General features: G+C 29.7%; 1 protein-coding gene and 1 long non-coding RNA gene across 2 annotated transcripts in view; one reads left to right on the forward strand and one right to left on the reverse strand.

Annotated features, from left to right (window-relative positions):
* The window catches only part of LOC146722210 (uncharacterized), a 57523-nt gene that overhangs the window by 15241 nt on the left and 25477 nt on the right, over nt 1–16805 (reverse strand). The window lies entirely within an intron of this gene.
* fw (CUB and Sushi multiple domains furrowed) overlaps nt 723–16805 on the forward strand; it is a 34224-nt gene continuing 18141 nt past the window's right edge. Inside the window, exon 1 of the mRNA XM_029307770.2 lies at nt 723–1294. Within this exon, the coding sequence (XP_029163603.2) occupies nt 1237–1294 (58 nt within the window). The 5' untranslated portion in view covers nt 723–1236. The remainder of the gene's footprint in view (nt 1295–16805) is intronic.

The raw sequence follows: 16805 nt of genomic DNA on the forward strand, positions 1-16805 counted from the left end.
AAATTACGAAGAATATTAATAGCATTCATCAATATAATAATTCTTGATAACATTAATAATTTTCCTTATCAAAATTTCACTATTATTTCTTCGAGAGGAGATATTAAAGTTAATTAATTTTATTTTTGGAATCTGTAAAGGAAATTATAATTTGCCATCAATATAATAATTCTTAATAATATTAATAACTTTCCTGATCAAAATTTCATTATTTTTTCGAGAAGAAATATTAGAGTTAATTAATTTTATTTTTTTTTTTTAATTTGAAGGAAATTATATTGTATATAATTTTTTCACGATAGCGCAAGCTATTGGGTCTTATTAAAATTATGAAGAATTAATTATTATTTCTAGCAGTGGCTATATAATCGCTGTGAAAGTAATATATCATTATATTTCGTTTCAACGGCTGAATTAAAAAGTGAAAATTAAATTATGCTCTTTTCCCACGAGCGCCACTGAATTCAATTAAAGATTAATTTTTCTGTTAAAAATACAGCCTCGATGCGCTTCTCCGTGGCATTTAACGGCAGCAGAACCGAAACGCGGTTGTAAGAGTGTGCAAAGATCTAATGAACTAGCCAATATTGCGACTACGTACACAAACGTGTACAGCAGCTGAACGTAGTCGTTACTCTCGTCCGACTCGGCTGGTCGAGTCTGTTCAACGCGGGACTTTCATCGAGAGAGCAAAGAGGGCCTCAGGCCCAAGGCACTCGACGGTCGACCGGTGAAGGGAGCGGATCGTTGTCCGACTCGTTGCGCGGCGAGCAAATCGCGGGTAAAATGCCGTCGAGTTGATAGTTCACTCGGTCCAATACTCAAATTCGAGACTATAGTCCAGTGAACCAGGACGAGCAAAGGACTTGGAGAATGCTGAGGACACAACGACTCTTCAACAGCATCGCGATTCATTCCTCGTGGAGTCTGGAGAACAAGCATCTGAAGAGTGCATATAAGGAAGTGTCAAATAACTGAGTCAATCCAGAAATTATTGTGTAAAAAAAACTAGTGAAAGCGGTTGAATAAGCGTCTCTGATATCGACTCGACATTTTCGTCCGATCGAAAGAAAGATCTCTCTTGAGAAGTTCCTTCGAGAGTGGTGCGCGAGTGCAATCTTCTCCTAGAGAAGAGCCTTCCTTAGCAAGATCCCGCGGATGTTCGCGTATCGAGTTGGTTCCTGGTTAGCTGAATCGTCGATGTGATCGCGTCGTTTTGTCGATCCCGTGGAGAGAATGATATTGGTGTACGGGATCATCCTGCCCCTCGTGGGAAGCGTCACGTTCGCCCTAGGTAGATATATCTTATGGCTCGTAGATGTAGATGTAGAGTATGCTTTTGAAAGCGGCGCAAGCCACGAATCGCAAGAAAACGAGAGACGGCGGATTAGATTACAGGAATCATATTACAAGGAACGGCCGTACAAGCAAAGTGCATTATTTAGAAATCGATACTGGATTTCTGATGAAGCAACGAATGATTCGATTGTCTCACGTGTTTTACACGACATATATAATAAATATGTAGATACCGTCAATATTTTTCATTGTATATGTATTAAATATTATAGATTGGCGATGAAAAAATTAAGGGAAATTTCTTGCAATTTATTCATTTTTAAACATCATGTATATTTTTATTAATCAAGAATTTTAAATTAGTTTTCTATACACACACTGAAAAAAAATGTTAATTCTTATAAGTATTTATATCAGTACTGTCAAATAAATCATTTATTTGAAACTAATAAGTTAATATTTATTTGATATAAGACAATTATTTTCAAAACAAAATAAATATTTATTTGTTTCAAATCAATGATTCATTTGACAGTATTGAACTAAATATGTATTAACTTAGTCATTTTGTTTAGTGCAGAGAGAATTTTCTCTTATTGTTAGTTAGTATTTACCTTGAAAATTATAATAATCATGGGACAATATATGGTATTGAAAGAATTTTATAAGAGTTTCTCTGATGAATATTTATCACAATAAGATATAAAACATATTTGATTAATTTTACTGTGTACATATTAATATATTTTATTGTGGTAAATATTTTAATCAGAGAATCATATTGTCCCACGATATCATGATTTTCAGGGTAAATTCTAAAGGAAAATTATCTCCGTCTATAAAGTTTGCATCTCGTTAAGATAATCAAATTTTATTTAATTTTTACCAAAATTTATCAAAATTAAAAATTAAAAATTATTATTTTTTATAATTAATTACTTGAAACTTCATTGCTTAAATCGGTAAATTATATATTTTCTTTTCTTTTCTCAGCACGAATAAATCACAAATGATTTATTTACGCTGAAAAAAATTATTGCACAGATTGCTACACACTTCGAAAGATAGTTGCACAATTCAGATATATATCGTAACGTTTCACGCGAGGCGAGTCCTTCCGCGAGAAAAAAGGGTGCGCATCTCACAAAGAGGATCTTCCTCGCTGAAAGCCTTCTTCTATCGTTCGCGTTTGATCTCTCGCGAAATGCAAAACGGACGCAAGTACGCGTGTATCCTCCTTACGTCTTTCCCGAGTAGCGCCTGTAGCAAGAGACCGCATTCCCCGAGTGCAAATACTATCAATAGCAAAACTCTTCAATGTACAGAGGCGATAAAGAAGAGAGAACGCACGAAAGCTCTTTTCTAAATATTTACTCGAAGATTTTTTACTGAGAGCAACTGCGCGAAAAAATAAACGCAAAATTGAGAATTGTATAAACAAATGTTCGAGAGCAACTAGTTATCGATAAAATATTTTAGTGAGCCTAAAATTTAGAAGGACAATATATACTTCGTATATGAAAACGATCTATCGTAATATTCAAGGTTGGGTAATAACTAGTTAATTAGTTAAAAGTTAAAAAAAAGTTAAAAAGTTAATAACTTTTAACTTATTGTTAGCTTAGTTAATTTAAAATGTATTAATTTTTAACTTCAACTAATTATTTTTGACCTTAAACTTATTAATTTTTTTCCTAATTTAAAAGTTTTTCTTTTATTTCTTTTCTCTCTATACCATTATTGTTTTTTTATAAGTTAAATATGTATTATTTTTAAAATAAAGTATTATTAATTTTTATGTTCATTATTGTCATCAATTGTAATTACAAAAAAAATATATTTCTATATAAAAATCAAAATTTCTTTGTTGTTTGCTATTATAAATTTTAAAAGAATTAACAAACAAAATTCTAACTTAATATAAATGTTTTTAAAAATTAACTTTTGATTTTAACTTAACTTTAACCGAGTTAATTTTTTGTTCATGCAACTTTTAACTTAACTATGAATTAATTTTATAAGCAATAAACTTTAACTAAACTTATTGTTAGTTTAAAAAAATCATTAACTTACCGAATCCTGATAATATTATATAACTTAATAATACAGATATATATAGAAAAAGATAGATTCCCTTTAACACAAAATCGAATTGTACTCTGTGTTGTCCCTGGTGAATAAGGAAAAGAGAGTATGTAAGAGGAGTGAACACAAAAACAGGTACCGCCCACTCCTCCGGTTCTCGTCCTCGCTGGTTTTCTGGTGTCTCGAGGTCACCCGGTATATAAAGAGCCCTGCCATTGACTCATTTCACATTCTCCGAATTCGCGAAACGATTAAAAGTGAATATATTTTTTTAATACCTCGAAATTCATCGGATGCTCTTTCTCTCTCTCTCTCGCGAGCGAGCGAGCGAGCGAAAATACTTTGTCTTTTAAATGTCAACAAGTAAAAGTATCGTCGAGTTTATAACCCGTTCTATTTCGCGTGTTTCGTTGTTGTCTAATAGTCGCGTTAATTCTATACAATAAAATCTTTTTTCTCGCCGTACCTACAAGCTAAAAGCGTTTTTTCTGTTCTACTCGAATATTTCCCTATGACGCAAACAAATCGTTAATTCTTACATATACGAGTTCGTAGGGAAACGTATGTGATAATAAACGATCGTAAATCTCGATTAAATTAAATAATCGTGTAAAATTTAATTAAAACATAATGAATATGCAATAAACTAGAAAGAAAAGTCTAAAATTTATTACATTCAAATATGTTCAAAGTTATATGCATATATACCTTGTACATATAAATTAATACAAAATGTGCATCAGAGATTTAAATTAAAATTCTATTAAAACAAATTTAATTAGATGCGCGTTAAAATATTGATTTTAGAATTTCAATACAACGAACACGTTATGCGCATTAAATTAATGTACTTCGAAATGTGCATCGGGAAGTTAAAAGTTCGGACTGTACGTCGCAGACACACCGGAAGTGTAGGGGAGACCCACCTGTCCAACCCGAAACACGATCTGAAACGACGACCCACTTTATCGAAAACTCTGTAATTTTTTATTTTCTCCGTATACAGAGGTAAAAATAAGATGAAAACTAGATTAGTGGTGCAACAAACGGGATATGTAGATAGTATGTTTTATATATTAAGGTGAACCACTTTTACATTTCCACGCGACCACCACTTTGAAATCCTTGAAATGTCAATTTATCTAATGACGTCTGAAATAAATTATGTCTGCTACTGTCACTAGATGGATTTTGTCCTTCGCGGAAGCTGCAATGCATATTTTCCTCGTCGATGCATACATAATACCGACAATTCCTCTGAGAAAATGCAATCTCTTTGCATAAGAGATTATATGTTTCTGAAAGCATGTCTTGAAGTATTTGAAAGTATATATAGAGTGTTTCGTAATACGTGCATTTGATAGGTAGATACGTATGAAAATAGAAATAATTTTCTTTAATGAAAATATATATACTTCGACGAAATGTGAAATATTTTTAATTCTCAACAAGAGATATACGTGAATAATATACTTATATTCGCATTATAATAAATAAAAGAGATTTGCGCTTTTTTGCAAAAATAGGCAAATAAATTTCAAATTCTTAACTTAAAAAAAAGAGAGAAAATATGCTACTCGTAATAAAATACTTATTTTAATGAGAAATAAATATATATATATATATATAAATATTATCTCAAAGTATTCTCAAGTATTGAGAAACTAAATAAAATCGTAACACACAGATCCACTTGTAAATTCAGTGTGGTTGCTTGAACTTTCGAGCAGAATCGAGAAGCGTGGGAGGAGATTGGCTGACCAGATTCCCGGATCAAGAACATTCTCAGTGCTCAGAAATAATCGAGTGGTAACGATTAATAGTAGGCGTGAATGAATTATCTGTTTGAACTATAACGATTAAATGAACAGTATCAGGGTGTCCACTCAATAAAAAAAAGTCCTCGACTTTTTCATATTTTTCAAGACCAGAAATTTATTTTTTCCCCGACTTTTTAGTGTTATTTTTTTCAAATATATATCATTTGCATATATCTATATGATAAATCAATTAAATGTTATATCATGAAATTCTTGAGATATTTTTGTCAACAATGAAAAGATTCTTTAATTTTTTTTAACAACGATTTTGAACAACACAGAAAATTAGCGTGCTGGGAGTCAAGGAATAGTTTATATTTATTTAATAAAAAATTTCAAATTATTGAGACAAATGTGAAAAAATCCAGATAAATAGTAAAATTTCCTGACTTTTTCCCTGACAATTCCAGATTTATAAAATTCCCTGACAATACCCGGTTTTCCAGATTTCCCTAACCGCTAGATACCCTGAATATAATTAGGTATATATAAGTAATTGTATAAATAGAATGACACGTAGAAAAGTTTTCCTCGACTTGAAAGAAATGAGCGCTCTTGATCAATTTATTCAGAAACGAGTCTCAAGGGTAATATTCGTGAAATTGTGCTCGCGTTTTTGTAGCAACAATATTCTTGATAGATGACTATAGAAATTGGTGACCGCAATATGCGTACGTACACGCATTGAGAAAATCGTTACTTTGTGAAAGTGCTTACAGCTAATTCAAAATTCCTACGGCATATTCCTTTCTCCGCTGCTTTCTTTTAAACCGTCGTTTAATTTAGGCGCGATCACGATTCGAAACTACGATATTATAAATTGATTGATTTCATATACTCTCCAATCATTCCAAAATTTTTTATGTTTACAGAACTGAACTCTATTCCCGCGGTTATGTACTTTCTATTTTATCCCAACGATATTATCATATAGATGCAAATCTAATTTACGAATCTTACACTCGGTACAAAAAAAAAATACATATTTAAGTGACTGCAGAATGTCGTAGACGAAAGACCTACATATATATTATACAATATATATAGGTTGCAGTTTCTATTTTCTAACATGAATATGAAAATATAATTGTTCACAATTTTCCATAACGATAAGTGTTACACATCATAACGTGTTTTTTTTCACACATGATGTGGGAAAAAGTATATATTTTCTCAAAGAAAATATTCGAGTTTCTACGATATATTCATGCCAACTTCATTTCCATTCCGCCTTCAACTTGTATTTATCACGCTGCTTGATTTTGTAATTCACGAGCATTCTCCGACGTCATTCGCATTTTTTCACTTTTACTCCCAGTGTTTGCTGTTATCTAAATAAAATTATATAGATGATCATCCAGATGAAACTTTGGCGTCATCTTACCTTTATATAGATAATAAAAATATGTATTATCTATATCTATATGCATATATCTTGGATGAAAAAAGTATTATCTTTATTAAATTATCTAGAATTGTTTTCAGATAATTTTGGTTCAGAATCATAGCACATAAAATACTTAAATAGTAGCACTTAAGCAGTAAGCGATAAAAATTTATAAATAAAAATATGAATACATACACTGTAAAAAAAAATTTGTTAACTTGACTAAACCTTTCAACTAAATCACTATTTTGTTAATTAAACATATATTAATATTTAAATATACGTTTTGTTAAATTTAATTTAAATATTTTTATATCTTCAATTAACAAAATAATATTTAATTGCAAAGTTTAATCAAGTTAACACATTTTTTTACAGTGTATATTTTAATATCCTTTTTATAATTTACATTTTTTTATAACTGTGTTTATATAAGCAGTCTTAAAAATTATTATCTAGAAAATTATCTGAATGAGTCGTCATATAATTTTACCTTTTATCTGAATGTATTTAAAACAAAATCATCTTCATCTTATCTAAGATGAATTTACATATTTTTATCTCATCTTTATCTGGCTAATTTTTAAATCATCTGAGCACAACTCGAAAACAATCATCTTCATCTTATCTAAGATAAATTTACATATTTTATCTCATCTTTATCTAGCTAATTTTAAAATCATCTATAAGCACAACTCGAGGTGTCGAGCCAAGTTCGCACGCTGCCGATCAGATCGCAGGTGGCGCAGGTCAACGCGATCGCCCTATATATAACGTAACGTGCACGCCCGCGACGGGAAATTAAAAAAAAATCGCGTCCTCGTGACAAAAGGGGGAGAGCACTTTTCCCTCCACGCCCCGGGAAAGAGGAAGCGGATGAAAGAGCGCGAGAGAGATACGCTGGGACGATTGTAACATTTATCCACTAGATGTAACATCGAACGCGAGGGAGAGAATGCAATAGGCATAATTAAACGCACGCTTCGACGAGATGCAGACGCCGTGACGAGGTGCGAACGAGGCGTATTTGTATTTGTAAATATATGTATACGAGGGAAAACAAAAAAGTTTGATAAAAAGCAGCGTTTGATATTAATTCTAAATCTCGAACGTTTCATTAAAATGTAAAAATGTCTGGGAGTGCAAGATTTATGACTTTTTTCGCTGAACATTAAGTAAAATATATTAAATTTTGTAAAGACGATTCTACGATTTCGTGTTGATCGTATCTCTCGATTCATATTTCAGAAAGAGAAATTTATTTCCTCTCGTAATTCAACGAAATCGCAGATTCTATAATACGCGGTTGCGTTATTGATGAAATTTCTAATTTATATGCTTAGTCACAAAGTTTTACAAGTAGGAAAAAAATATTATATATATATATATATATATTTTTAAATAAATATTTTGAATAAATACACGGAGAAAATTTTCTCTAGAATTTACTAAAACTCATGATATAATCGTGGGACAATATGATATTAGAAGAATTTTATTAATTTTATAATTTTATATAAGAAGTTTCTCTGATTAATATTTAACACTGGCAATTTTTTCAATACCATATTATCGCACAATTATCATGATTTTCAGAGTAAATTCTAAGAGAAAATTCTCTCTGTGTATTTTATTTGAATAAATATAGGAATAAATTTATATAAAAAAATTTGTCTCATTACTCTCATTACTTAAGAAAATATTTCCATATTTCTAAAGACTCTCTTTAAGCGCGCTGTTGAAAACGAGATTATATAATAGTATAAATTATACATTATGACATATAATTATAAATTCTGGGAACGCGCCGAGTATAGCTGAATGTATCTCCTGTTTCCGCAAACTTGTGTTGTTAATTATAAAAAAAAAAACTTGGGTGTATTCGCTTTCACGGCACTCTCGTCGCAAAGTATCGTCCTTGGAGGTCATCGAAGCAGCGATGCACCTCGAAAGCGGCTGCACAACGCTGTGCAGTTTTGACGGATCGGGTCGCGGTTGCAGGTACACAGCTGGCTATGACGTGTTTCATAATATTTCACGGCAGGTTGGGCATAGAAAGGTGGTGCAACGCGATATATCTCGCTCGTTTTATGCCTCGTACAATGGATTAAGAAATTCCCTCCCGATATATAAAGCTCTCTTCGAATCTCCCGGCGATAAAATGCTCGAAAAAAAAGGCGAGAGAAAGAAACCGGACATTGCCAAGAAGCACACAATATCACGTCAAAATGACAAAACAGACAGAAATGTTCTCTTTTACAGTATATGTTATGAATATTTCATTGATAAATGTTTCCATCGATTTTTTTCTCAAACAAAAAAAATTCCGACAAGAAGAACATTCATCATTATACTTTCTAACAGGGTTGAGTAAATTAATGATTTTTTAAAACTAATTAGTTGTTTATAAAATTAATTTAGTTAAAAGTTGCATGAACAAAAATTAACTCCGTTAAAGATTAAATTAACTGAAGTTAAATCAAAAGTTAATTTTTAAAAACATTATTTATATTAAATTAAAATTTTGTTTGTTAATTCTTTTAAAATATATAATAACAAATAAAAAAATTTTGATTTATATATAGAAATATATTTTAGTAATTACAATTGATGACAAATAAAACATAAAAATTAATAATACTTTAATTTAAAAATAAAATGTTTATAACATAAAAAAACAATAATAGTATTCAGAGAAAAGTTAAAAGAAATTTAACTTATTGTTAGGAAAAAAGCTAATAAGTTTAAGGTCAAAAATAACTAGTTGAAGTTAAAAATTAATACATTTTAAATTAACTAAGCTAAGTTAAAAGTTATTAACTAATTATAGCCCAATCCTGCTTTCTAATCTTTGAATAATAATTTAAAAAAACAATAAATAATTATTACAATTATAATAAATCATTATTGTAATTTTATAATAAGTCATATGATCGAATGTGTTCGTTTTTTGTCGAAAGTACGAGTGATTAAAAAATTGTCGACCGGTTTCTCTCGACGCGGCAGTAAAGTTCGCTCTCGATAGTGACGCTTTTATGCAAACCAGCCGACACGTAATATACCCTGGTTGATTACGTCAATAAAAAATCGCCGGATAGAGCGTTGGGAAAAAAAGTGTCGCGTGTCTGATCTGATCGGCAAGTCTTGTCTTCCATAAAAGACTTCCGTTAACTTTGATGCGATCGGATCACTATTGTTCCTAATCCCAAAAACTCTCATTGTCGCAAGACAGGTGATTGGCAATGCGTGTCGCAAGCTTGATATATTGAGGGAAAAATAATCAAAGAATTGTTAGAAAAAAGTAGAATTGTGTGATTGAGAAAGAGAGATGTAATAATATAATAATTTAATGTTATTATTCATTAATAGATACGAATAAAAAAAAATAAAGTTCAGAAGAATTAAAAAAAAAATTTTTAAATTAAGTCAAAAAATTTTAGTCTACGCAGGTATTTGATAAGAAGACAAAAATGATTAAATTTTTTACTATATATATGATTTAAATGGAAAAAAAATTTTGATTTGCAGAATTTATTTCCATATTTTACTATTGAATTTATTTCTCTCAACTTTCTACACTTTGCTGCACGTTTTTATCACGTAAAAGCATTGTCTCATTTCAGAGATGCAGAAAGTGTAACAAAGTGGAGCATAAAAGTATAAGCTCATTACCTCGTTATATTCGTTGCACGCTAAACGACGCTAATCACTAATTTGTTAGAAGAGTTGGTTGAGTTGTTTCTACCTATATCTCGTAAAAACTTGAATTATATCCGGGAAGACAAGGACTCGGATTTCGACAATCACACGCGGGTCGATCGTGATAAAATACACGGAGAGAATTTTCTCTTAAAATTTACCCTGAAAATCATGGTAATCGTGAGATAATATGGTACTGGAAAAATTTTATAAAAATTTCTCTGACTAATATTCACCACAATAAAAAATATTAATATGTACATAATTAATTTTACTATCGAACATATTTTATATTTTTATTATGCAATCAGAGAAACTCTTATAAAATTTTTCTAATATATTATCCCATAATTATCATGATTTTCAAGGTAAATTTTAAGAGAAAATTCTCTGTGTATTAAAGTGCTGATTAGATAATCTACTTAACGCGGGAGAGGTCGTAATTAATGTGTGGCTTTGAAGCCTTCTTCCGGTATTGTATCAGCATATATACACCCGCTGAATCGACCTCTCCTTCTCTTGCAATAGATCACGCGCACGCCTACTTTCTAACTTCCTCGACAATCGTTCTGCGATATACTAGATATATGTATACGCGTATGCAACGTTACAGATTCGTGGTGTACAGGTCGATCATTATACCCACGTTCTTACTCAACGAGAGTGTATTACAAAAGTTCATCTCTCTCGCAAGTCGATCGTTCGAACTCTTAAATCATTAATCGAACCAACTTTTGACGTAAGATATATTACTAATAAAATTGTAATTTTCTTCTGAAATATGAGAGATCAAATATTATTTCCTGTTTATATTATTAAGAGAATTTATTTACTTATTGTTTACACAAAAATTTATGTAAGTATATATAGATATAGAAATTATATAAACATTGTATAAATTATATAAGTATATATTAAATAATATATGATTATAATATATATTATATATTATAATCATATATTATTTATATAAGCAAACTCACACAATAATTATAAAGCAGTAATACAGCAAGCGATTTATTTTACTTTTATTAGATTATAGAATTACTAATTCACTTTACAACATATGCATTGGATTATGAATGTTTTTATTGCTCTGTCGTTCGAAAATTTTAGATTTCGATTTTATTCGATATTTCATTTCAGATTCATTTTTTTCGTTACGCGCCATAAAAAGGTTTTTATATAATATAATAGTTGATTTATGAGAGATACTTAATTATCTCAGAATGTATGAATTACAGCCGAAAATTGTGAATTACGATTTGGAGTTCAAAATTCCTTCACGTATTCGTAAGTAAACGTAACACGTCCGAATGAGGATCACGTAACAGAATAATTTCAGATGTCGATGTAAGAATAAAATTACAGATAGACAACGAACGTATCCTTCGAATCCTTAATGACTAGAATAATGTTTGCTAAACGGATCATGTTACGCAATATAGAACGGAATTTTCTACAAATTCGAGAAGATCAAATCATAATAGATTATTTATAGTAACAATTATTTGTGCACTAAAAAACTATTAAATTAATAAATATTTATATTTTAACACTGCCTTATAAATCATTTATATTTATCTGTTTTGAAAAGAATTCTCTTATATCAAATAAATATTTTTTTACCTCAAATCAATATTATTGCTCTCTAAATTTCTTGGAGTGAAATCTGAACAATCTCATTCCAAAAGAGTGGAATTTTACTCCAAAAGAGTGAGGAAAAAAATTTTTAATTATTAAGACAAATGTAGACTACTTAATGTGAAAAAATCCAAATAAATATAGTAAAATTTTCTGACTTTCCTGACAATTTCAGATTTATAAAATTCCCTGACAATGTTCGATTTTTCAAATTTCCTTGACCGCTATATACACTGTAAAAAAATACGTAATATATTACACAAAAATATGTAAAATTACATAAATAATAAGTGTAAAATTACACGATAAATAATAGAAATGTTTATCTCTTCATTATTTATCATGTATAATTTTACATATTTTTAATGTAATTTTACATATTTTTTTACAGTGTAGACACCGTGATCGTGTTCAATAAATCTGCAATATTCCACGTTTAGCTTCCGCGAACTTTAATTAAAGGATTGTGCGGTGGAAAATTAAAATTTTCGACGGTTTATTCATGTTTCCAATATACCGTTCGCAAATGACAGACAGCCGATGTATCGACAGCATGAGGATAATATGCGAAGAACTGTACCGTGACACACGCGCTCCGACAGCGGTTAATCTCGATTCAAAGTGACACCGTGGGTACGTGTACCGTTATTTCGGCTCTCCGAGGTTTTGTAACCGAGTGACCCAGACTCGTGCCGAGGACTCGCTCGCATCGCCAGCGCATCGTTATTACGCGGAGAACTTCGACTGGTTTTTTACGGAGATTTTCTTGCTGCCATCGCATTAACGATTCCACGCGAAACTGGTTCCTAATTACCGCCACCGGTACTTTAACAATGGTCGCGATTCGATATTTAACGCTAAATGTGGCTATCCTTTCATGTCCAATTTTATTAAATAATTGCAGGGTTGGGTAAGTTAATGATTTTTGAAAACTAAGTTAAGTTAAAGTCAGTTACTTATAAAATTAATTTAGTTAAAAGTTGCATGAACAAAAATTAACTCCGTTAAAGATTAAATTAACTGAAGTTAAATCAAAAGTTAATTTTTAAAATAATATTTATATTAAATTAGAATTTTGTTTGTTAATTCTTTTAAAATTTAATAACAAAGAAATAATTTTGATTTTTATATATAGAAATATATTTTTTTGGTAATTACAATTGATGACAAATGAACATAAAAATTAATAATACTTTAATTTAAAAATAATACATTTATAACTTATAAAAAAAAACAAATTATACTTACAAATTACTTACAAATTATACTTACAAATTACTTACAAATTATATTAAAAAAAAACAGTAATGGTATTCAGACATAAAAAAATGTAACTTAAGAAAAAAGTTAATAAATTTAAGGTAAAAAATAACTAGTTGAAATTAAAAATTAATACATTTTAAATTAATTAAATTAAGTTAAAAGTTATTAACTTTTTAATTTTTTTAATTTGTAACTAATTAATTAATTATTACCCAACCCTGAATAATTATTTGTTTTATAATTTTGATCATTTTTTGAAAATATATTTTTGATAAAAATTTCGTGTATATATAACGTTATAATATAAATAAATTATTTTTTTCCATCCTACTACTTTCAGTTATCAGAGCTTTGAGACTTTGCAACATTTAAAAATTATGTACGTGATAATTTTACTTTCCTAAAAAATATTTTTCTTAATGAATATATGCTGTGTTAACAATGTAAAATATTATATTAAAAAAAACAATGCTTGGATGCTCTTTAAAAATTCAGCATGTCTTGAGTTTGGCTAAACAAGTTTTAATACCGTTACTTTATGTGAATATCTATGAATGTCATGTGAATATTCTATGAATACCACGTGAATATTTCTATGAATATATCACGTGAATATCTATGAATATAATGTGAATATATTATCTCATGTTCAATGTCAATGTGAAGTGATACTGCATTAATTTCATTAGAAAAAATGTACTGTGGGAAAATAAGTCCTCAAATAGCTTGTTTCAATGCAATTAATCGAAAGCCTAGTCTGCTAATTCAAATGGAAATTCCGTGAAATGTGCAAAGGATGGATATATTCAGAGATAATTATTTCACTTGAATTGAAATATAGTAGGTATATACATATAATCAGACTTATATATGAGTCGCATGTGAAAAAAAATACAGCTTCGCGTGTACTCGATCACGGTCGATCGCGACGCGATATAATAGGGAAAGTAATTAAAATCCAAGAAAAAAAGCGGAGAAAAGAAAGAAATTCCATTGTTGAGATTGCCTGAAGTGGAACAAGCGCCAAGTCACCCGCCAAGTGAAAATAATTCATCATCTGGGAATCGGAAAGAAAAAATTTTGTGGGACAATTGGCAAACGCGATGAGGCGCACGATCATGCATAAAATTTGGATTACATTTTAACGAAATGACAGATACGACTATAAAAATCGATTTTTATCTTTTTCTTAATTTTAGGATTATGTTTCGTTAAAAATAATTTCCAAATTACTTGAATATATATTCTAAAAATTATTTAATAAAATCATTTTTAATTCTTTATTTATTATTATTTTTAAATTGTTTATTTTTTTATTAAATTATTTAATAAAAGAACGTTTTGTCAATGTGCTCGCACTTTAAATATTCATATTGTCTACTGCTTTTTTTACTAATTGTAAGAGATGTGTATAGTCGTCGAGAGGGAGTTTCGGCTATTAATTAAACTGTTCGCACGCATGCACAGAAACGCAAGAGTTATGTTCCGCTTCGTGAGAAATGCGATTCTCTCTCGAGAGCGCGTCTCAGATCGGAACATAATAAACCAGAGGCTTTCACTCTGAAGAGATGTCAGCCTCGCGCAGAGTTAAAATTAACGAAACGCCTTCGGAGCCTCTGCGGAGAAAGATATCTTCTCTTTCTTTTCTTTGAACTTTAGATTATGCGGTCTGCGAAAGTGTGCGAGAATATAGTCTTCTCTCTCTCATAATTATATTAATAATACATCTTAAGTCATATCTGTGTATCTAAGAAGCAGAAAGAAATTTAACGCGTTATTACTATAGATTTAACATTTATTTCTGTGATATTAAAATCATGAAAACAAAGTCTAAAACAAATAATATAAATAAATCACAAAGTATAAGAATTACTATAATTTTAAATATACATATTTATTTTAGAAATAAATGTTGAAATTTGTAATAATTTTTGTAAATTTCTTCTGCGCGGAAACAATTTTTTAAAAATATATTTTCTTGTATTTTAAATTGTAATGTGGCAAAAAATAATAATTATACAGCTTCTTTTATAAATAATTAATTATCTTTTAATATTGTTTCTTCATTGTTTATAGTAATCATAAATATATACTATATACCTATATATATAATTCATTGAAAAATAATTATCATGAGAGAATCGTAAGATCAAGTTCATCGTATTGATATATAATTATATACAATACTAATTCAAAGAATTTATTAATTAGTCAGAATATCAATTATTAGAGATTCACGATGCCAACCCATCTTAAAAATCCGAAGCGATTTGCCGCGATTGGCCTTGGAAAAACACGACAGGAAATTATTCCGCTAGTCGCGCGACCTCGCACGCGTAATCGACGAGATTGTATCGCCTCTTCTCTCCTTCTCCTTTAAGAAGTACTCATATGTATAGATAATAAGCAAGAATCACGTCTCTCAACTCTCAGAATAATCAAATGATAATAAAATAATAAAATTATAATAAAGAGAAATATATTTCAGAAACAAACTTATAATACCATTTCATTAAAAAAAAAGCATTTATGGCTTACAATTGTTATTTAAGAAAATATAATTTTATTTTATGTCTACTTTATTAATAGGACAGATAAGAAATACTGTATTAAGTAAATTGCGTTGTGATTTCAAGCTGAGAAAAAGTTAATTTACAGTTTTGGAGAGCCACGAGATATCTTTGATCGATTATTTTTATATTAAGAAATCTTTCAGCGTTTTATGCTTTATGGATAAATACTATCTTTAACGGTGACTTAATATTTAGTGACAAAAAATTTCAATATAACGCAAACATAAAAAAATTACAACGAACCGAGCGTAACATGATCCGTCATGTCAAGATAAAAAAGCGACACGTGTCGAATCTTAAAAATGTAATTTAAAAGAGTGATTATACACTATACATGACCGTCACACCGCAAGGGTTAAAAGAAACGAAATGTATGTGAGAATGCTGGAGCGAGAGAAGCTGAAAGAAAATAACGCAAAAGAGAAGGGAAAACTGAGAAAGGCACTTTCGCGTTTAAGCGTGCTCAGAAAAATGCGCGGAAAATGCATCATCGATGTCGAGAAGAATTTTCCCATGAAAAACACGACGTGAATTTCACGTCGCGCGATATTCGAGACATAAATTGCTAGTCTTTGACGCATTTCCATCGCGAACCAATAGACTTTCCCCACGAAAAAAAAGTTTACTTCGTGTGAACGCATATTAGCGAATCTCTCTTCGAGAATGCCAGATTATCTCACCTAATCAACATTAAACATTAACATGTTGACTGCCAAACCGTGTTTTTACTACTTTGTCGAAAAGTCATAAATATCATATAATATATACCAGGGTTGGGTAAGTTAATAATTTATAAATCTAAGTTTGTTGCTAAGTTAGTTGCTTATAAAATTATAATTTAGTTAAGTTAAAAGTTTTATGAACAAAAAATTAACTCAGTTAAAGTTAAGATTAAATTAATTGAAGTTAAATCAAAAGTTAATTTTTAAAAACATTATTTATATTAAATTAGAATTTTGTTTGTTAATTCTTTCGAAATATGTAATAACAGATAACAAAGAAATTTTGATTTTTATATAGAAATATATTTTTTGG

This window comes from Nylanderia fulva, unplaced genomic scaffold, assembly GCF_048542155.1.
Source record: "Nylanderia fulva isolate GAGA-0341 unplaced genomic scaffold, ASM4854215v1 Scaffold35, whole genome shotgun sequence".
Taxonomy (NCBI): Eukaryota; Metazoa; Arthropoda; class Insecta; order Hymenoptera; family Formicidae; genus Nylanderia; species Nylanderia fulva.